This window comes from Lagenorhynchus albirostris, chromosome 6 (genome assembly GCF_949774975.1).
Source record: "Lagenorhynchus albirostris chromosome 6, mLagAlb1.1, whole genome shotgun sequence".
Taxonomy (NCBI): Eukaryota; Metazoa; Chordata; class Mammalia; order Artiodactyla; family Delphinidae; genus Lagenorhynchus; species Lagenorhynchus albirostris.
In genome coordinates, this window is record NC_083100.1 from 20,818,386 (window position 1) to 20,839,929 (window position 21,544).

Consider the following 21,544-nt stretch of genomic DNA (forward strand, 5'->3'; position numbering starts at 1 on the left):
ACACACACACACACACACACACACACACACACCCCTTACTTGGTCACTCAAAAACCAGCAGACAGCCATTTCCCAAAGCTAAGGAAGGATTTCTTGGGCACTGTATATATCCAGTTGGCTAATAAGAAAATACTTCTCCCTCCAGCCTGGGCCTTGGCTAGTTAAGGGGTGGGAGGGACCGGGAGACGGGTTACTCCGTATTGTATCCACCGTGCTGCGAAGAACTCTCCTTCACTCGCCCCTCGCCTCCTGCCCGCTCTGGGCAGTCCGAGCCCCGTCCCCCGCGGCCCTTTCTCCACTCCGGGAGAGGAGGGCGCTGTTCGGGCGGCGAAGGGGAGCCCCCGTGTGTCTAGAAGGCCTCTCCCCACCCCCACCCCGTGTGAGTTTGTACTCCTTGGCATCCTTGCCTGGGTTGGGTGTTGGGGAGCTCAAATTGCAGCTACAAACTGGCTGGCAGCCAGGGGCCGTCTATTTAAAAGCGCCTGCTCGACCGGAGCCCGTAGTCTCTTTGGAAACTTCTGCCGGGGAAAAAGAGCTAGGAAAGAGCTGCAAAGCGGTGTGGGTTTTTTCCTTTTTTTTTGTTTCTTTTCTTTTTTTCCTCCTTTTCATCACCCCCTTCTCCGTTTGCACCCTGCTTCGGGCTTCACGCAGAACCTGCGAATTTCGAAGAGGTGCTGGCAGAGTGGGAGAAAAGAGGTGTTAGGGGCTTGAATTTGGTCTTTTTTTTTTTTTCTCTATTTCCACATTTTCCCCCCACCCTCGCGGCTGCAGCCTCCGCCTTTTACCTGTTCCGAGGCAGCCGCGCGCCGCTGGCAGCTGAGGGTTAGAAAGGAGCCGGGTGCACTTGGAGATTTTAAACAAAAATTTTGAAGACGAAATCTATTTTTCTCCCCCCGCACCCCCTCCTCCACAGCCTCCGATCTCATTATTCCGGTGGTGGTTTTGGGGTGAATAATTTTTGGCCCCCGCCCCGCAATTCTGACCAGGTCAGGCTTGGGGAGGGGTTGTTTCTCCCGCCTCCGATCCCTCTGCGTGCACCTGGCGCTGCTCTTTTTTCCCCTACCTGTTGCAAGTCCGTAATCTTTGCAACTGAGACTTGCTTGCAGGCACCCCAGCCCTCCATCGCTCCCTACATTTTGCAGTTGTCTGGCGGAGGCCACCTGCTCTACCTGCCAGAAATTTTCAAAAGAAAAATCAATTCTCCGCGCGCCCTCTTGGCCCCCTTCTCCCTTCATTCTCGCGCTCCTGCCCCGCCCCAGGTAAAGGGGGAGACTCGGAGAAGATGGTGCTCACCGCGGTCCTCCTGCTTCTGGCCGCCTGTGCGGGACCGGCCCAGGGCCTGGGCTCCTTCGTGCACTGTGAGCCCTGCGACGAGAAAGCCCTCTCCATGTGCCCCCCCAGCCCCCTGGGCTGTGAGCTGGTCAAGGAGCCGGGCTGCGGCTGCTGCATGACCTGCGCCCTGGCCGAGGGGCAGTCGTGCGGCGTCTATACTGAGCGCTGCGCCCAGGGGCTGCGCTGCCTCCCCCGGCAGGATGAGGAGAAGCCGCTGCATGCCCTGCTGCACGGCCGCGGGGTTTGCCTCAACGAAAAGAGCTACCGCGAGCAAGCCAAGATCGGTGAGCACGCTCAGTGTGCCAGGCAGCTATGCGGCGCACGGGCGGGGGACACGGCACAGGCTGGCCCGGCGCGCTCTGCCCAGCAAGTGGCTTAGAGCCTGGGTGCATCCCGGGAGGAGGGCGGGGAGGGTCCTTGCCCCTCGGGATTGGAACCCTGGCCGATCCTGCTACCCGGGTTACTGTCTAGCCGAGGCTCTCCCTGTTTTCGCTTCTTTTCCTCGCTCCTGCCCACACCTCCTCCACCCCACCCCTCCCCCTCGACTAAACACTGACTCTAAGATCCTATTCAGTCTCCAGGTCCAAATCCCCAGGTACTGAATCTCCAGTCCGAAAATGTACACCTTACATTATTAACTCCCTCTCCACCACCCCCATCTACCCAATATGTTGTGGGGTGGGTTTGTTGGGGTTTTTTTTTTTCCTGAACTTGAAAAAAAATAATGTCTTTTGTTAAAATATTGCTTTAACTGGGGACCTGGAGAGAGAGAGGCGTCACCGGTCTTCTGTGGTAATTCCACCTTTGTCCTTCCCAGCCCCCTACCCACCCACCCCCCAGTCCCTCCTTGACGTTTCTATTCTCCTACCCCACCAGACACACACGCACACTCACATGCACACATAACACACGCACGCACGCACCCTTGGTAGCTAATGCTTTTGGGTGGGGACTTCGATGCCCCTCCCACGTGCACACCCATTGCTCTTGACTCGATCGGATTGACCGCGGTCAATTATACAACATACTGAAATGCAAAATACCGTTTTTCCTCCCTGGAAAGGAAAGATTACTTTAGTCAAGCTCAGAGGCGGCGGGAAGGTGGTGAGGCGGTAAGTGGGGGAGGGCGGGAGTGATGGAAAGAGATAAGAAGGAAGGGTTTGGTGTTCCAGGGCTGGTGTTTGTCCCCGAATCTAACTCCTTTTCCCGTGCCCCAGTTCAGATTTTACCTAGGAAGAAAGGTGGATACAGGGTTGGGAAGCCAGAAGAGGCATGAAATTCAGACATCACAGCTTCCCCGCCAGTGCTAATCGCCCACTCTCCCGCGTTGCCCCTCAAGCTCTCAAACCAGATCACAAGTGGGCGTGGTGTAAATGGAAGAGGGGCCCTGGAAACGCAGAATGCAAAATCAAGGGGGCGGAGACGGAAAAGCCAAGCTCCCGGAGCCTCCCCTCCACCTCCAAGTAGCCCCGCCTCCGGGTTGCCCCGCCCCCAAAGTCTCAGTGCCAGGAGTCTCGGGTTTAAAAGGTTGACAGAGCTCTACTTTTCAATCAGAACAGTTCTGCGCCCCTTAGACTGGGTTTCCTTTTGGAAAGTTACTTGATCTTAAATTTTTAGCAAAAGTTTAATGAACTCTACACAAGAGTCTGGGTTCTGAGACGTCGTTATCGGTCCTCTCCCAAAGGGGTTCAGACTTAGCTAAATAATGTTTATTCCGTGTAGTATTTTATTACTGGGACAATGCTCTTCTTACCTCCTATCCCCTTCCATTACGAGCACCCCAACGTGAGTTTTCTTAACTGCACACTACAGACACTGTCGTGTAAGAAAGGAGTGCGTTGGCGCTTGAGAAGAGGCAGGAGACCTTTCCTGGGTTCGACCTGGATGCCCACAAACCCTGCAGGTTTTGCCTGTCGCAGGAGGCCGTCCCTCCAGCTTTGCAAGAGGTAGTCTTTCTCCAGACTGCAGCCTGCAAAAAGGGAGAGAGAGCAACGTGCAGGCCCCGGAGGCCCCAGAGGCCGGTTTGTGAAGTTATTTTTATTAATAGCCACTTTTCAAAGGCGGTCCCCCTCGCCTTCATCTTGTGGGATGTGGATTTGGAAAAGCTTAGCACGGGGTGGGGGGTGGGGTATGAATCGATTTCCTGGCTTGGAAGCGAGCGCTCTGGGTAACAATCCGGTCACATCGAAAGCATGCAAGCTATCGCTCAGCCGCCTTCTGGCCCCATTTTTATTTGCCCAACCGTATGGTTGGTGTGATGTGGTTGGTGTGGAAGGTGCCCGCGCGCGCAGCTGCTGGGAGAGCAAACGGGCGCATCCAACGTTCCAGTTCAACCCAACACACGCGCGCACACACACACACACACACACACACACACACACGCTTTTGTCCCAAGCAAGATGCCTTTTAGACTTCTCTGCAGCCCCTTCCTCAGCCCCCACCTTCAAGGTGCCTCTGGACCAACACGGAGCAGCCTTCCTCCCCCTCCCGCATCCCCATCCCCATCCCTCTGGAAGACTCCACCCGCCTAAAGCAGGTGCCTAACCCACTGTAGTCGCTGGATGGCTGCCCTTGACCGGTGGCCGGAGTTGACGCCTTCCTCCCGGATGGATGGGATGGGAGTGGGCTCTCCTGGCTAGAGCTTTTCAGCCCGAAAACCACTGGGTGGGTCCCCCAAAAGTTGGAGATGGTGCAGCGACGGTACTTAAAGAGAGCTCAACGAACAGAGAGAGGGAGGAGAGTGTCAGCTCCTTTAGGCAAAATTACTGCCCCCTGACACTCCACCACCACTCCTCCCTACCGATACCAGCAGTGCGAACTTGGATTTGCCCCAAATTTAGATACAGACATAGATGATAATATACATATGCACATATATCAAAAAATATATGGAGAGAGAGAGATTTAGGGGGGTTTTCCAACCAAAAAAAAAGTGCATTTCTAGAATCAGAAATGGGGAGCTGAGGAGAGCGAGATGGCGGGCAGCCAAAGCTTCTGGGAGGAAGAGCGGAGGGCGGGAGGGGACTGGTGTTTTGCTAGGCGCGTTGCTGAGCAACGGGAGAGGGCGTCCGCCCGCGAGCCTGGTGCCGGGAGCGCTCCAGGCCCTGCATTTTATTCTGGCCAGTTCAGGGGCAAAGATAGATATAGAAACAGAGGGCAATGTGAGGGAGGGCTAGAGGGAGGCGGGAGACAGGAGTTATTTATTGGACCGAGCTCAATAAATATGGGCGAGCTGGGTCGAGTCAAGGAAGGACCGAGCTTTGCTCTCAGCTTTGTTTGGAGAAGGAGCCTTGCGGCTTTACTGGCGCACATACTTGCCCGGGTCTGGAAGATCTCTCTTGTGCCTGTGAGATATTAAGTTTGGGATACAGGGAGAAGTGGGTTCTGGGTTTCAGTTCTGCCATTTAGAAATAAGAGAGGAAGAACAGAAAATATGCTTCTGGGAAAGAAAGAAAAATTACCTAAATAAAAATGAATTCCGCCTTTGCTTCTTTGAGGGGTTTGGCCCTCCAGCACCCTGGCTTCCATTCTCAGCCTGGTCCAAATGCCATGTTGAAATCAAGTTCCAGAGTTAGGTTTATTGGCCAAATTTTTGTCTGGGTTGAACAAGATCACGGAAAACTGAAGGAGACAGATTCCTTTCCCACCCGTATCCCCTCCCTTTGAAACAAGTCTTTAAGAGGCTGGCTGTGCCCTGAGCCAACCAAAATGGGAGCTGGGAAGACGAGAGAGGGTGCTTTTAACTTGATTTTTCTTGCCTTCCCCCTCCCCTCCCTTCCCCCTCTTTCTGCTTTGTCAGTTCAGACTGGAAGAGCAAGCACAGTTGGCCACAGTGAGAGCTCATTTTCTTTCCACTTCTCCCCCTACCCTCCCCACCTCCACCCTGACCCCTTTCTTATCCCTCCCTCCCATCCCACCCCCTTCTCCATCCCCCAACTCCAAGGCCTTCCCCTGAGGGCTTCAGTTTTAACTTGGAGCAGCTGTGCGTTAGTCCTGGGGCTTGGATTGGATTTGAGCAGGCAGGTGGGCTTGCAGCTGCAGAGGGGGGACCAGCCTGACCTAGGAGCCAGAGGTCACCATGAGGGTCACGGCAAAGGGCATGGGAGCAGGAATCCCAGCAGAAACCCTGGTCCCCTTAATGGGGAAGGGGGGGGTGGGGTAAGGGGGAAGGTGCTAACAGGAAAAGAAGGTGATTTTTGTCATCTAAAGTTTTTACTTTGTACCTGAGCAGTGTCTTTGAAACTCAGTTATTTAATGTATGGAAAATAAAATTTTGGAGAAGGGCCACCACACTCCAGGTCTATTGCCTCCAGAAATTGGAAGAACACCGTAAACAGACCAGGTACCAATGAGGTCCCACTGGAAGCAGAAGTGAAGAGGGAGGAGGCTGTTTGGTGAGGTTTTGTTTGAGATTTTGTTTTGCATTTTTACTATGGTAGGTCCAAAAGTTGCAACCCCCAGAGACCATCCTTCAAGTGTAATCTGGACATATGTTTTCCAAAAAATAAGATTTATTACATATCTGCAGGAAGAAATAAGCAAATTAAAAAAGCCAGTTCTAAGCTTCTGGTCCCCTCTCCCCATATCCACAGAATCCTCCATTCTTGTTTCAAGCTCCAATTCTTGCCATGATATCTGTTATGATGTCTTTTTTTTTTTTTTCCTTCTTAAATATAAATCCAGAGAAGTGACTGGAAATCTCTATGAGAGGCAAAGTAGCCTTTCCTGCCTGGCCACTCAACTTAGCTAGGTCCGAGAGTCTCTCCAGGAATTGTCTGGGTGTTGGCCAAAGAATGCTACAGCTGGAAGGAACCCGCAGGGATCATGGCATCATGGCAGTCAAGGCCCTCATTTTACAGATGAGGACTCTGAGGCCCTAAGTGCAAGTCACTAGCCCAGAATTAGGCGCAGGGTTAGAGGCAGAGCCAGGGCGAGAACTCAGCCTTAGAATCGTGTTGAGCCTAGGCCTCCGTTCCGCTCTCCCTGGCTTTCTTCCTTAAGTCACTAGGTCTCTGGCCTCAGTCTGGTCTAACCTGCAATGAGGTCTTTGGCAAATATCACCCGAGGCTGTCATCCCATAGCTTTGGGGGCGGGGGGAGGAGCTGGGGGGGGGCGGGTTGTGAGGATGAAATAAGAACTCAGAACTGGGAGTGCTCCATTTGAGGGGAAGAAGTGAAGTGACGCCAAAGTGGAGAAGGCAGTACCCCTTTATTTGCAATCCCTCCCCGTTCTGTCCCTTTTTCTGCACGGTCTTGCAAGCAAGGCTGGCTTAAGCCAGTGGTTTGGGATGGGGGCAAGAAGGGTGGTGTGTTCAGTCAGGACTTCAGGTCCATGTGCCAAACCTCATTTCCTGAATGACAGGGAGCTGTCCTGATGCGGGCAGGCAGGCAGGCAGGCCCTCGCTGCTCCTTGGCTAGGCAGCGGTCCACAGTCTCTAAGGAGCCCACGGCACAGAAGTGGCCGGCTTCCCATGGCAACCAGCCTCCACCATCACGGGCTTCCATGGAGCCGCGCAGCAAGATGATGAGATCTGAGCTCGGGTGGGGTGGGATGAGGGTGAGGGAGTGATTGGGGGATTTGCGCATCAGAAGAAAAAGAGAGAAAACCACATGCCACAAAAGTTGTTAAGGAAGAGAGAGAGAAGGTCACCGGGTTTTTGAACGTAGTCAGGTATGTGGGAGCTCTTTCAGAAAGAGAGGAGAGGAAACCCTCCAGATTACAGCTGGGGGCCTCACGTTGATCTGAGGAATTGCTGGGAGCCATCCTCATACATCCTGGTTGCTGGTGCAGCTCCTCCTTTGGGGGTTTCTTAAGAAGGAGGCAGATAAGGCTGTCTTCCCAATAGGTTAGACCAGCTGTCCCCAACGTTTTTGGCACCAGGGACCGGTTTCATGGAAGACAATTTTTCTACGGACCGGAAGCAGGGGTGAGGGGGAATGGTCCAGGCGGTAATGCCAGTGATGGGGAGCGGCAGGTGAAGCTTTGCTTTCTCCTTGCTCACCTGCTGCTGTGCGACCCGGTTCCTAACAGGCCACGGACCAATATCGGTCTGCAGCCTGGGGGCTGGGGACCCCCGGCTTAGACCACCAGGTGAGCCCTGGGGGGTGTTTTAAAGTAAATAGGTTATCTTATTTTTGATCCCTCACTTAAACCATCAGAGATCAGCCCTTCTCTTACCAAATCCTGAAGCAAAACCCAGATTGAATTTGCACTCAGAACCTAGCCTCATATGACCTCTCCTGGTTTGCAGGGATGTTTTACATGGGCCCCTATTATCCTGAACTGGGTAGATTGTACCATTACAGCTGTACTGGGGAGCTGCTCCCCAGTCTCCCTGTCACCTCAGTGAAGATGGCTCTCCTTCCACACCCTTTAGAACAGCACTGTCCGACTGAAATATAATACAAGCCACATACATATGTAATTTCAAACTTTCTAAGAGTCACTTTTTTAAAAAAAAAAAAGGTAAAAAGAAACAGGTGGAATTAATTTTAACTGTATGTTTTAACTCAACATACCCAAAATATTATAATTTCCATATATACTCAAAATAAGCAATTATAATGAGATATTTTACATTCTTTCATGTTAAGTCTTTGAAATCTGAAGTGTATTTTACATTTACAGCACATCTCAATTCAAACACCAAATTTTCATTGGAAATACTTGATCTGTATTTTTAGTTTTCATAAGATTTACAGTTGGAAAAGTAGATTCGTATACCTGAGTTGCCCTAAATATACTCAAAAGTTTTCCAATAACCAAGGATATTTTTTTAATTTAAATGAAATAAATCTTAAAATTCAGTCCCACTAGCCACATTTCAAGTGCCAAAAGCCACATATACCTAGTGGCCACCGAACTGGACAGGGCAGAGGCCACCAGCAAGCCCCTCCCATACCTGAGAAGGGAAATACTGTCTCTACTCCCCTCCTGCCCCAAAGAAGTCAAAAAGGAAAAGAGTCTGAGCTTTAATTGCCAAACAGGACAGACTCCCTTGTTTGACCCCTAGCAAGTCTCTCTTCTTAGGGGAACCAGGGTTGGGAGGGGAAAAAAAAAAAAAAGTGTTCAAACCATCCGCTCCCTGCCGCCCCCTTCTGGTCATACAGGACTTCTCAGGGAATTTGGCTACTTAATTGTGCTGTTCTGAATGGGCCGTGATAAGTCACCAGTGGGAGTGTGGCCAGGTCGGAGAAATGGTCCCTCACTTCCTGCCTCTCCTCATCTCCCCTTCCCCCATTCAAGGCTGCCCCCCACCTCACCCCTCCATTACCTTCTGGTTTGGGGTGTATATAGGAAAGAGATAGAGACGTTTCTACTGAGCATGTGCCTTCCCCAAGTCTAGAGAGATACTGGATGGCTGGATATACTCATCTTGGGAGTTGCGCATAAGTGTGTATCTCTTATGGGTAAATTTATCACCAGCTGCCGCCCAGGGATCAAGAAATGTGTGTCAGAGTCATGGCCCTGAATCCTAGTTTGTCCCCAGGGAGAAAAAATAAGGAGGATCCTTCCTTTACAGTGGAGGATGTGCGAGTGGGACCCCAGCCTTTCATTCTGGGGAAGTGTCACCAACCTGACACCTGCCGTATCTACACTGCGGAAAGGTGGTGGGTCACCTTTTCTCTCTCCATCTTTAGGTAAAAAGACCTAGTGCCTTAATGCAGCATGAAGGAATGGGATTAGACAAAGGACAGACTCCCAAGCTGAGTTCTCTAAGTGGGAAGCAGTCCTCAGAAGCTCTTGGGCAAAGCCCCTCTCACCTGAGGTTGGCAATCAGTCTCCCCAGAGATGAAGGTAGAGCCATCACTTCCCAGCAGACCTTTCTTCAGTCCAAGGCACCTGAGATCTTGTGATCTACAAGTAGGCACCTGTCAGCCACATATCACAGCAACCAGATTTTTAGTTGATGATGGGAACAAGGGAGGTGGGAGGCAACAGAGACCTACCAAGGCAGAGACCTACGCTGAGAGTTCATTAGCACGTAGCAGCTCATAGAATCCTCACAACCCTATGGAGAAGTGGCTGTTGTCATCCTCCCCATGACTCAGATGAGAAAACTAAGGCAAGGAGAGGAGAGGAAGCAACTAAGAGAGGTCAAAGTACACCTGCACCAGGATTTATTGAACCACGGTTAGCAGCCCCATCTTCCTCCCAAGAAGGATGACTGAAGGTCAAGGGCTGGTAGTCTGGCTCCTGACTCTGTTTCTTTGCTTTGCTCTATGGTGTCTTTATTTCTGTGCTCAGGATAGAGATGTCACATACCCACGTTGGTTTTCCTGGCCTGAAATGGCGGGGGGCTGTAAAGGAGCTCAGGGGGCTAAGCCTGTTGCTCTCTCTGTCCAGTCACTAACTCTCTGAATCTGCTCCCCGCCTCTGCCATGTACCCCAGGTCAGCAAGACTCCCCTCCAGTGTCTTTTTGCAACTCCTCCCTTCTTGCAACTGGTTCCTTAGGGTAACAGTCGTTTGGGTTTCTTTTCCTCTTGGGAAGTCAGTGTTCCTTCCCTTCTCAGCCCATAATTCAGGTGAAGAAGAGCCCAGAACATGCATGTCTGTTACTAACCACAGAGGAAAAGAAAACAGAGTCTTCCAAGAGAGACTGGGGCAAGGTAGGCACTGGTCAGTGATGTTACGGGTAGGAGCAGGGACGGGGCAGCTCCCCTGGAGGGCTCTGCAGCCCTCCCTACTGCCCCGTCCCCTTTTTCTTTATGCAAAGGCACACACAGTGTAATTGAGTCTCTTGGCATCTGCAGCTGGGAAATGGTCAAACTTCAGGAGACTGAGACACGTCTCACATCTTTTTAAACAGTGAGCAGCTGATCCAGCGTTTTCGCAGAAGCCTTACGTGTAGCAAAGAGCAGGAGACTGCAGGTTGGCTAGGAAACAAGGCCAAGTGGAGAGGAGGCACGGAGAATCCAGCCATACCCAGGCATGGATCAGTGCCCTCGGACGAGCTGCCCAGGGGAGTTTTCGGCAGTGATGGAGGTGTCGTCGATCTGCGCTGTCCAACACAGTAGCCACTGGCCACATGTGGCCATTGAGCAGCAGATATGTGGTTGGAGCAACTGAGAAGCTGAGTTTGTAATCTGACTTAATATTTATTCATTCCAACTGTATTGGACAGCACAGTCTTAGATCAAAGAAGCCCAGTAAATCCAGGGGACCCTACTTCTTCCCGCTCCTGTGAGGCTCACCTCCCTGCCGCCTTGTTCCCTCTGCAGCAGCTCCTGTGTTTAAAGGCAGGTGCATGGGTGACATGACCCCTCAGGGTATCCACTGAGCTCTAACATGCCGCCGCTGGCATTACAGAATTGCTCCTAGACCTGCGCTCTGTCTCGTGAGCAGATTCACGCATCTCTCCATTTAAAGATTATTTATTGAAGACCATAGGCTGGAGAGACCAAGATAAATGACAAAGTTCTCCCCTTAAGAAGCTTACTGTTTGAATTCTACAGAGGGAGCTAGAATGAGAGGCAGTGGAAACCCAGCTCCCCTTTTCATTCCTTGTAGAGAGATTCTGGGTGAACCCCTCTTGTCTTCTGGCTAGGAAAAGAGACTACTCCCAGGTCCAAGTGGCCTGGCAAAGCCCCACATCCTTCCTGAGCTGCGCGTTCCAAGTACACCTCAGCTTCTTCAGTTTCCGTAGGCGAAGTCACAATATCTGGTCCACCCATTTTCTCTACGTTTGATTATGAGGTCAAGATAGTGTGGGAAACAAACACCAGGCTGGGCCCAGGCTGTTAATGGTGCCAAGGTAGGACTCACAGCCCTAGGGTGGAAGGTTCGATTGCAGGAAGCAGAAGGTCCCCAACTGGACCCACCCCATCGCTGGGCTCGGGGAGCAGGTGGGATGAGAAGGCTTCCTAAGAGCAAGTACCTGGTCCTGCTGCTAAAGCACCCTGTGCCTTCGGGAGAACTACAGTGAGAGGGCGGGTTGGAGACCGTGGTGGGGCTTGGGGAGGGAGCATGCATTGGCACTTGTGCTGTGAGGAGCAGTGCCCGCCCTGGGATGCCTCTGGGTCCACACTAGCTGGGCCTGCACCCAGACACACTCAAGGTTCACTGGGGGAATTCCCTGGCGGTCCAGTGGTTAAGACTCAGCACTTTCACTGCCGGGGCCCTGGTTCAATCCCTGGTTGGGGAACTAAGATCCCACAAGCTTCATGGCGTGGCCAAAAAAAAAAAGGTTCACTGGGACATGAGGATGGCACAGTCCTCAGGCAGGTTTTCGTGTTGCCCTGGGGAGTGGATGTTGCTGCATCAGTGTGAACGCACAGCGCCTTATGAAGGAAGGAGAAACTGAGTTGCCCACCCTAACACTGCAGGGGCTGGGAGCATCAGAGAGCCCGGGTGGCAGGACTGGGGGCAGAATAGAGCAGAGAATCAGATAGTTATCCAAAGGTAAATATCGGGACAATATGAGAACCCTTGCTTCCTTAGTTGTTGGATAGATCATGGAGTTAAAGGGCCCTGCCTCAACAGTTTCCCAGAGGAGGGAACAATAGTGAACATTCCCTTGCCCACTCTCTGCAGAATCCTTTCAAAATAACATCTAGAGATAGGAAGGGAGGTCCTCGATCTGTTTCCCTTCTTTCCCTGACCGTGTTTCAGGTGCAGATTAAAGAAACAGCAGGGGATTACACACTGGTAGCATTGCCCCCGCCCCACACCTGCCTTCTCCACCCTGACCCCCCCGTGGGTCCTTCCCAGTCCGTGCATGTCCATCTCCCTGACTCTTTCCATGCATGCCGCAGACACACAAAGAGGGGAGGTTTGGGGTGGCTGTCAGAGAAGTAGGGGAGGGAGGCACACAAATTCCAGATTTTAAAATTGTTTAGTCCCTACAAGGAAGCGCCACGGACGTGTTCTGCGGCCATCGGTCTCCTCCGCCACCTACTGGCCGTATGGAGGTATTGACATGCTGGTCGACTGGGTTCCAGAACTACTGCATTGCTAAGTTCCCTAGATTGCTATTCACGTGCAGGGCAACTTCCCTTATATCCCACCTAAATCCCTTCTGCAACCTTGCTCCATTTTCTTTGGATGCAACAGCTCAGGAGCTGCCAGTCTACTTGTGCCTTCTTGTTTTATCTAAAACTTAAACCCTCCCAAAATTGCAAGCCTATTTATGACTCAGCTGCAAAGCAGCTGAGTAGGGCTAGTTGGCTCTGGCATCCCAGCTCCAGTCTTACTTTCCAGCCCTTTAATCTTCGTGGCTCTGCCCTGGCTCCGCTCCAAGTTTCCACTGTCTCTCTGGAGCCTACAGGTGACCACAAGACCCTGATTAGTATCTTTGATACTCGACTCTCCCGCTGCCTAAGTAATAGGTCCCATGGGGTTAAGTGGCACCGAAACCCGGGAGGCACATCAAAACTTTAAGTCTGCCCTTCAGAAACAGCCAAAGAGACTGCAAACTGGGGAGGGTACGCCCTCAGGAACCCGGCCTTGGTGAGGCCAGGGGAAGGACAGAGGGTTTGCAAAAGTACTTTGAGTTCCTTAAAGAAGGCACTTTGTTCTCCAGTATCATCCTTGCTTAGTCGCAAAGCTAACACTTTTGGACATAAGACCAAGAGAGGTCAAAGTAAATTGCCCCAAAGTTTCTTGAACCATTGTTAACAGCCCTATTCTCCTCCCAGGAAGGGTGAGTCAAGGTTAAGGGCAGCCACAGCACTTCTCAAAGATCCTAAAATATGAAGAGTCTTGAGAAGGGCTGCTGACGCTGGGGGAGGGTGGGCATTAGCCAATGTACTTCCACGACCACCAAAGCCAGAGAGAGAAGCTCCGTGAGAGAAGGTGAAACGGCATCTGGAGGATCACACCCTCTGACCAAAGGGACAGGGGGCCCCCAAAACAGGTGACCAGAAGAAGGTGGGTGGCACTCCCACCCCAGATATCTTTAAGAGCCAGAAATAGTACCGCTGGGATGGGTGCGTGTACTTGTGGACACAGGGACGGACTATTGGAGGCATTCGGGGAGCTGGGACAGCCAGCCACTGGGAGTAAGCAGCCCCGGGGACCTCTCCCGGTGAACAGCCCAGATCCACAGGTGCCCCTGAGGACAGTCTGCTTTCCCTCTGGGCCAGGCCAGAGCAGCCCCCAAAGGAGATGCTCATCCTTCCTCCACGCGTCCCACACCCAGCCCTCTCGCCCTCCTCCCCTCCCTTCACCTGGTTACAATCTTGACTGGGGAAGGCGTGTGGCCATGCACACCCAGAATGCTCCCAGCCTTTCAATGGCAACCATCTCTTGCCCCTTCCCCTCCCCCACTGCTCAAGCGAGGGTCAGAGCGCTTGGGGATGCCCAGAGAGTCTGAGTGAAGTGTCAAGTCACTCAGTAAGATGTGACTAGGCAATGGTTCGCTTTTCCTCTCCTCACCCCCTCCCTCAAGACCTGGGCCTCAGGTTTGGGCCTGAATTACTAGATAACAGAGCCCTAATCTTTCACTTCGCACAGAGTCCCCCAAATCAGCTTGCTCCACCCTGCATCCCACCCCCATCCTAGCTAATCCCACAACCAGGAAAAGTTGGTTTACGCCAAAAACATCCCTCTGTTAGCTAATCTCCGGAAGGCTCCATTCCACCTGCCAGGTGCATCACCTTGTTGACTTATCATCCCGATGGGTTTTGATAGAGTCAGAGCACAGGGCAGGACGTGGTGGGAAGAGGGAGTGAAAGGCCGGAAGGGGACAGGGATCCTGGTACTGAATTTTGTTCAGGGAGAGCCTGCCCACTGCTTTGTCATTTGCTTTCTCACACCTTCTTCTCCAGAAACTACTTCCCTTCCTCTCCTGTGGATAAATACCCAAATCGGCCGCCACCCAGGACACTGCAAACCTCTGGAGGCGTCTTTAGGGTGGGGCACTTCCCTGCCCGGGGCTTAAGGACTGGATTACCTATTTGATTAAATCTGACAAATCCCGAGCCAAGAGACAAAACAGGTGCTTGGGTGCTTCCTGCCACCTGCCATCCTGACCAGGTTAGGCCAGGCCTCCACATACCTCTCTTAACACACACCTGGAACTTCCCCTGGGCTGAAATCTCCTGCCCCGGGGACACAAACAGTGTCCTCTCACAGAACTGCTCCCTCCCTGCACCTCTCCTCGACACCACCTCCTCAGATTCCTCTCCTTCTATGTCCCAACCCATGCCTTGCCATCTCAGCTCCAGGGCAGCCCGGTGAGAGCAGCGAGGGTGGACAACCGGATTCTTCTTCAGTCTATTTGAGTTATTCAGGGTCACCCCCAAAGCCCTATTTTCTTTTTCTAGAATTTGAAAAGAAAAGAGGGCAGTGAAGACAGAGTTCCCTGCCCGCACCCCCCCCTGCCCTACACCTGCTCTTACCCTGGGCATCCTGCCCACCTGGGAAGAGCAATCGAAGACCTCCTGCCCTGGGTCTGCCTAGGCTGGTGAGATCAGGGCGCTGAGAGGAGGGACCCAGAGAAGGGCGCCTGTGAGATGAGAATTTCATGGAAATCTGTGGACCAAGAAAAGGCCGGAGGCTGGAATGAACAGATCGACAAATAAATGAACAAAGTCCTAGTTCTTTAAAGGTCATAAGTCAGCTAAATATAGACTGTCACCAAGTCACTGCTATATATAACCACTCCACCCGCAGCCAGCAGTCTGTCTCTCTTGGCCTGGAGCTGAGTTATGTCCCAGCCTCCCAGGGCACAGAGCACAGAGCCAGCTCTGAGAAGGAAGCAAGGCCCCGGGCTTCCACGTCACCCCCAGCCGCCGGCACTGATCCCCTCCAGACCCCACATTTCTGGCTTTCCCGGCTCCCCTCTTCCTGTTCTGCCTGATGGTCCCACCTCGCTGCCCGTCCAGACACCCCAGGACCCTCCTGCCCTTGGTTTCCCGGCTCCAGATATATCTCAACTCCAGCAGTTCCGAAAACACCAAAAGGATGGACTTGGCCTCTTGTCCACGTTCTGGCCATCGCCTACTTCCCCCGACAGCCTAGGTCTCAGATTGTGTTCTTACATCACAGCCCCGCCTCCGGCCACCACCCCATCTACTTAGCCAGCCCCCCAACAAGCAAGCCCCTTCCCACAGCCCTCGCCCTCCCCGTCCCCAGAATATCCTCTCCCTCCTGTCCGACGTCCCCTCCTGTATCAGCCTGACTTTTCCAACACTCTCCTACCCCATGAAGTCGCCCTGGATTTCCCACCACTTACACGAGTGTCGACTCGTGCCGTGGTTCTCAGTTCCCTGCTTTCCCCAGTTTGGACGAGTCCAGGAGGGCAGAGAGCCCGTGCCCTCACCCCAATCCTTCGAGCCTCGGGCTCTGCACGGCTGGGCCTCAGCCCCCTTCTCCCTGCAGAAAGAGACTCCCGCGAGCACGAGGAACCGACCACCTCCGAGATGGCGGAGGAGACCTACTCGCCCAAGATTTTCCGACCCAAGCACACCCGCATCTCCGAGCTGAAGGCCGAGGCCGTGAAGAAGGACCGCAGAAAGAAGCTGACCCAGTCCAAGTTCGTGGGGGGAGCTGAGAACACCGCCCACCCCCGGGTCATCTCTGCACCTGAGATGAGACAGGAGTCTGAGCAGGTGAGTCTCAAGGATTCTCTCCCCATGCCCCTCTGCATCCACACCCCGCAGCCTCCGCCACCGCCCCAGCGTTCCACCTTAGCCCGCGTCTGAATGAGCGCGCATGCCAGCACTTTATACGCCCAGGAGGTGCGGCAGGCGAGGCGGAGGGAGACCTTGGGTGGCAGGTATTGGGGACGGAAGGCGGTGACTCTGCGCACAGACCCTTTACCACGCCCCCCATACCGCAGCCATGCTTTCTGCGCGTCCTGGTGGTTCCCGCGCGCCCTGGCACGCCTCTCACCCCTCCTGTCCGCACACAGGGTCCCTGCCGCAGGCACATGGAGGCTTCCCTTCAGGAGCTCAAGGCCAGCCCGCGCATGGTGCCCCGCGCCGTGTACCTGCCCAACTGTGACCGCAAAGGATTCTACAAGAGAAAGCAGGTACGCCCCGTGCCAAGCCCCAAGTTCAGGGCACTTGCCAGAAACCTCCACCTCTAAATGCCTGGATTGCTGTCATTAACAACACTTTGTCCCAAACCTCCAAAATCCTTGCACCCGTCACAGTCGTGATTGTCCCCAATCCCTCCTACACTGTAATCTACTGACGTTTTAATGATTCACCTTACATACATGAATTCATCTAAAAAGGAAACTTTCTGTCACTGTGTCACGTCACACGTTGGATGTGTTATTTTCTGATAGTCACACATAAATATATACATATACATGACTCTAAAACGTGTTTTAACCACATACCACTTGAAATCATTTAGTGTCCCATTCACAGCCAGGCTACCCTTTGGGCAACGGCTGATTAAGCAGTCATCTGAGCCCATTAAGGAGTACACATTACCTTAGGGTAGTGATCTCAGACTTCCTAGGGCATCAGTATCACCCCGAGGTCTTGTTAAAACAGATTGCTGGTCCCACCCCAGAGTTTCTGACGGTAGGTCCCGGGCAGACTCTGAGAACTCGCATTTCTAACAAATGCCCTCCCAGATGACTCTGATGAGGGCATCCCTCCTCTAGGTTAGGAGTCAAGAACCAGACAGCGTTGCGTGAGTGCTTGGCTCTCCTGTTTACTAGCTGTGTCCTCTTACCCCAGTTAGTCAATGTCTCTGCCTCCAGTTTCTCATGTAAGATGGAGAATAATTTTACCTATTATTCTCACATGATTATGAGGAATAATGGACTAATCTTTATAAAGTACTTAGAACAGTACCTACAATATAGTAAGTGTTAGGCGGTGCCTTGTAGGTGATACAGCTATACAAGTGATGCCTCCTATTACTACTATTATTTAACAATTTAATTTATCATCATTTTCATCATCATGATCATGATCAGGTTATATCATTCTCTGGAAAATACCAAGTTGGAGGACCCTGAATGGGTGACATGAAACAAAGTCGTAGGAGCTAGCCTAGGGAAGACTGCCTAAATCAGCACTTCCCCCCCGCCCCCCCCCCCACCGTCCGCCCATGCAGTATGGACATCAGAACCCCCAGGGTTGGGTACAGCTCCCTCAACTCTCCGGGGGTGAGGATCTGTCTTGAGGCAGGGAGGATGAAGGGCCAGGCAGGAGCAGAGCCTCGGGGTACAGCCATCCTCACTGCCTGTCACTCTCCCACCCCAGTGCAAGCCTTCCCGTGGCCGCAAACGTGGCATCTGCTGGTGCGTGGACAAGTACGGGATGAAGCTGCCAGGCATGGAATATGTGGACGGGGACTTTCAGTGCCACACCTTCGACAGCAGCAATGTTGAGTGACGCGTCCCCTCCCCATCTTTCCCTCACCCCATCCCACCCCCCCAGCCCCGACTCCAGCCAGTGCCTCCCTCCACCCCAGGACGCCACTCATTTCATCTCATTTAAGGGAAGAAAATACATATATCTATCTATTTGAAGAAACTGAGGACCTCGGAATCTCTGGCAAGGTCTCAACTTTGAAAACGGCAACAACGGAGATGCACAAAGCTAAGGAGACACACCCCCCCCTTTAAAAAAGTTTTTCTTTTTGAGGCAAGTTGAATGAACAGGGAGGGCAAGAGAGGAAGAACAAGAGAAAGAAAAGGGAGGGAAGCAGATGTGTGTGAGAGAGGGGAGGATGAGTAGTCATGAGAAGGAAAAGCAGAGCGTGGGCCGGAAGCAGCCGCCTTTACGTCCAGCCCCGGTCCGAGGTGGGGAGCCGCTTGGGCAGGAGCGGGTGCAGCCCCAGGTGTGGCCTTCGATGACACCCTTGGAATTTGCCCAGTTTGGATGGGTCACAGGGGGAGAAAGGAAAAGACAACAGGCGTCAGTGCCTCTCCTGGATCAATCTCCCCCTGCCGCCAGCAGCTTGCACAGCTCGACGGGTCCTTCCTCTCCTCCCACCCCGACACTGTGTTCTCTCTCCCTCAAATTTACAAAACCTAAAATGCATTCCATTCCTCTCAACACACAGCAAATTCATAACTGAGTGATATTAGATAGGCAGGTGTCCCTAAGTGGATCCATGAGTATGAAGTACGTGCGCATATTTCACTCCCACTGCAGACTCTGAGAAATCAATCCACACCCCCCAGAGTGGGAAGATGGGTTCTTCCAGGGCGGCTAAAACTCTGCCCTGAATGAAGCCTGTAGTTTCAGCCCTTCATTGCATCCAGTTCGCAGCTAGCACAGCCTTTGTGGGGGAGGATAGGCTGGAAAAACAAACAGTGGGCTTGTATTTATCTACAAGGCTCCATATAGTATTATATAGGCATATAAATCTATTTTCTTGATTTTTTTCTTTCTTCCTTCCTTTCTGTCAAAGGTTTGCATTCACTTTTCCAAGTAGTTCCTCTGGGGGCATTGAAGAGCGTCCTTATTCTGGGAAAACCAAGAAAACCCATCTTCTTGTAATACAACCCATAATGCCTGCCTCCCATGAGCAGCGGCAAACTCAACCCTTTGTGGGACACAGTGTTGGATTTTTTTCATGATTTCCCGTGTGTGTGTGTTCATGTACCACCAAGCCAGGTGGACGAGCACACCCAGCGGTGCACCCACCAAGCTCCCCAGGACATCCCATTCACCTTTAGACCCTTGGGAAGTCACTGTCTCTGGACTCCCACACCCAGTGAACCCAATAGGTCCAAGTTTGACCCCCTGGTCCTGCCCAGCCTTTTTGTTTCATCTGGACAGAGCCTGCCTTTGGAAAGCCTCTTTCAGCCTTCACGCTGGCAGAGCAGGAGAGAGACTGAAATGAGAGACGGCAAAGAGAGAGATGGAGGTGAAAGGTTTAAATATGGGGAAACAGTAAAAGTGATTGTTCAGGCCAGAGTAGATGAAGCGAGGGGCAGAGAGCTGGAGAGACAGGGGGCTGACTGTCCCGCTCTAGCTTTGGAGCGAAGCGACAGAAAAGAGAACAAAGCCAAGAGACACTTCCCTGGGTCCCCACCTGATAATGCCTCTGGAAGTTAAGGGGAAGGAGAGAGGAAGATGGGGGAACAGGTTGTAAGAGAGAAATGTGCTTAATCCAGGCCTTGGATCCAGGGAAGGTGGGTAACTTTCGAGGGGTTCTAGACTGTAGCGGCTGGACAGAAACAGGATCAGTAGAGACTAGCCGTAGTTTGGAAGGGACAAGCCTATGTGCTCACCTGCCCACCTTCACCCTGCAATAAGGGACTGAGGCCAGAGAGGGTTTCAAGCTCTTCATCCACTCTGGCCAGTTCTGGCTTCCGTCCTGGGGTGGAGGACGGCGGAAAGGCCCAGGACAAGCGGGGAATGTGTGTTTTGGGGGTGCTGTCATTTGGCAGCCAGACTTTGAACCAAGAAAAATCCCATCCTCCACGGACTCCCCCCAACAAATGCGCGGCCCTGGGGCTGCCCTCTGAGGATGGAGATCGCCGGCCAGGAGAAGGGTCTTGGACATGGCAAAGGAGACCCTGTCTCGCTGTGAACGCAGCTTTCTCCACTCTTTCCTGATGACATGACGCCGTGGAGACCACACCAGCATCTAACTGGGGGACGGTGAAGAGGGATAGCTAAGGAGCAAACACACTCCAGCTAGTGGAAAGCCTGCAGCTCTGGAACTTGGGGGGATGTCTCCTGCTTCCCTGGCCAGGACGGTTGGCTGGGATGGAAGAGGCAGTCGATCTTCGCAGGACAAAGGGACTGAGGGGTTTGGCAGCCGTGAGGACTTCCCTGACCTGCCGTGTCACTGTGCCCCAGCTCTCTGCGCAACTGTCCCCAAGCCCCCGATTCACATTTCAATGTCTTAGGCCAGTATCGTCAGCCTTTCCCACTTCACTGTTCTTTCCGCCCATTCTTTCTTTGCATCATGATCAGTCGTCTACCTGGGATCTACCGAGTGGATACTGGGGGGTCATTCCCCCTAAGAAAAGACTGAACCAGGGATTTGCAGAGTTCTCCCCACCCCCCAAGGCCTGGACCTGGTTCCTGGTTCCTGAGAGGGGCTGTCTTTTCCTCCCGCTGTTTACTGGACTTTGAAGGGGCCTGTGCTCCTTCCATGGGCTCTTTGCCGTCAGCCGTAAGGTGGGGGATTGGGACCTGCTTTAACACCACCCGTCTCTTCAGGCCTCCAAAGCTCACACTGACTAACCCAAACCTGTGAGTCTCTCTCTAGTGCTTGCAGGGAGGACGGGGCGGGGGGAGGATTCCGGTCAGCTGGCCACTCCCTAGAGGATGCTGGACCTTCAGACAGAGGGAGGTCTGGCCTGAGCCCAGGGTGGGAGCCCATGGGGAGGCAGACATTGAGGAAGGTGAGCCCTCCCCTGGGCGAGGTGGCGGGAAGGCAGGTGTGGTGAGCTGCCAGCTGTGAAGTCCCGGAGCAGGGACCTTCTTGACCCCAGGCTGCCTGTTGGCCGCTGTCTGCTCACCCAGAGGCCTTAGGCTCTGGGTTTTCTATGGCCTCAAGTCTAAACGTTGGCCCACTGCGCCAACAGGAGGTCTCTCCCCATCCCCCTTTGACTCATGCCTCGCTCTGGCAGTGAAGACCTGTGTCTGCCTCTACTGCCAGGTCACTTAGGGAGGCCTAGCCAGGACTGATTCCCCCTGCCCCTAGAGCGGCCCCACGCACAGGGGCAAAACAGGGCATCTGGGACGGAAGAGACTCGAAAGTTTCTCAGACAGCCAGGCCTGGACAGACAGGCCTGGAGACATTTAGCCCCCACACGGAGGGGGAGGATGGGAGGCCCTGTGTGGTCCCATCCCTTGTCCTCTCGCCCATTTCCCTATCACCACCTCTGTGGTCTCCATGGTAACCCAGCAGGGCCAACCTCCTCCGGGGGGGTGGGCCTGGACCACCACTCTCCCACTGCCCAGCTCGTCAGCAGCCACAGGGCTACCAAGCAACTGCCCAGCCCCCCTCCAACTGGGGCAGTGCCCCCCCCTCCATCCACTTAGCCCCCAAGAGGGATCCAGCTCAGATGACAATTGCAGAGAGGAGTGGGCCAAGGAGAATCAACCCTCTGGTCTCGGAGAGGACAGATTTGGCTTCCAAGAGAAAGGAGGCTCTATTTTGAGAGGTAGTGGGCCAAGGAACGGAGGTTACCGGCCAGCAACCTGGGCGTTGTACTGTCTTTATTTTTAAAACCACTAAAGTGCAAGACTTATTTTGCACTATTCTCCACTTTTTTTTTTCTCATAGGCTTTTGGTGTCTTTTTATAAACATACTTTCTTGGTTTTCTAATGGAA

General features: G+C 53.0%; 1 protein-coding gene across 1 annotated transcript; it reads left to right on the plus strand.

The window, feature by feature from the left end:
* Nucleotides 1-487: 487 nt before the first annotated feature.
* On the plus strand, nucleotides 488-21,272 carry IGFBP5 (insulin like growth factor binding protein 5). The gene is made up of 4 exons (XM_060152153.1): nucleotides 488-1,616; nucleotides 15,656-15,885; nucleotides 16,188-16,307; nucleotides 17,503-21,272. The coding sequence occupies exons 1-4, from the start codon at nucleotides 1,283-1,285 to the stop codon at nucleotides 17,632-17,634; spliced, it is 816 nt and encodes a 271-aa protein (XP_060008136.1). The 5' UTR covers nucleotides 488-1,282; the 3' UTR covers nucleotides 17,635-21,272.
* The last annotated feature ends 272 nt before the right edge of the window (nucleotides 21,273-21,544 follow it).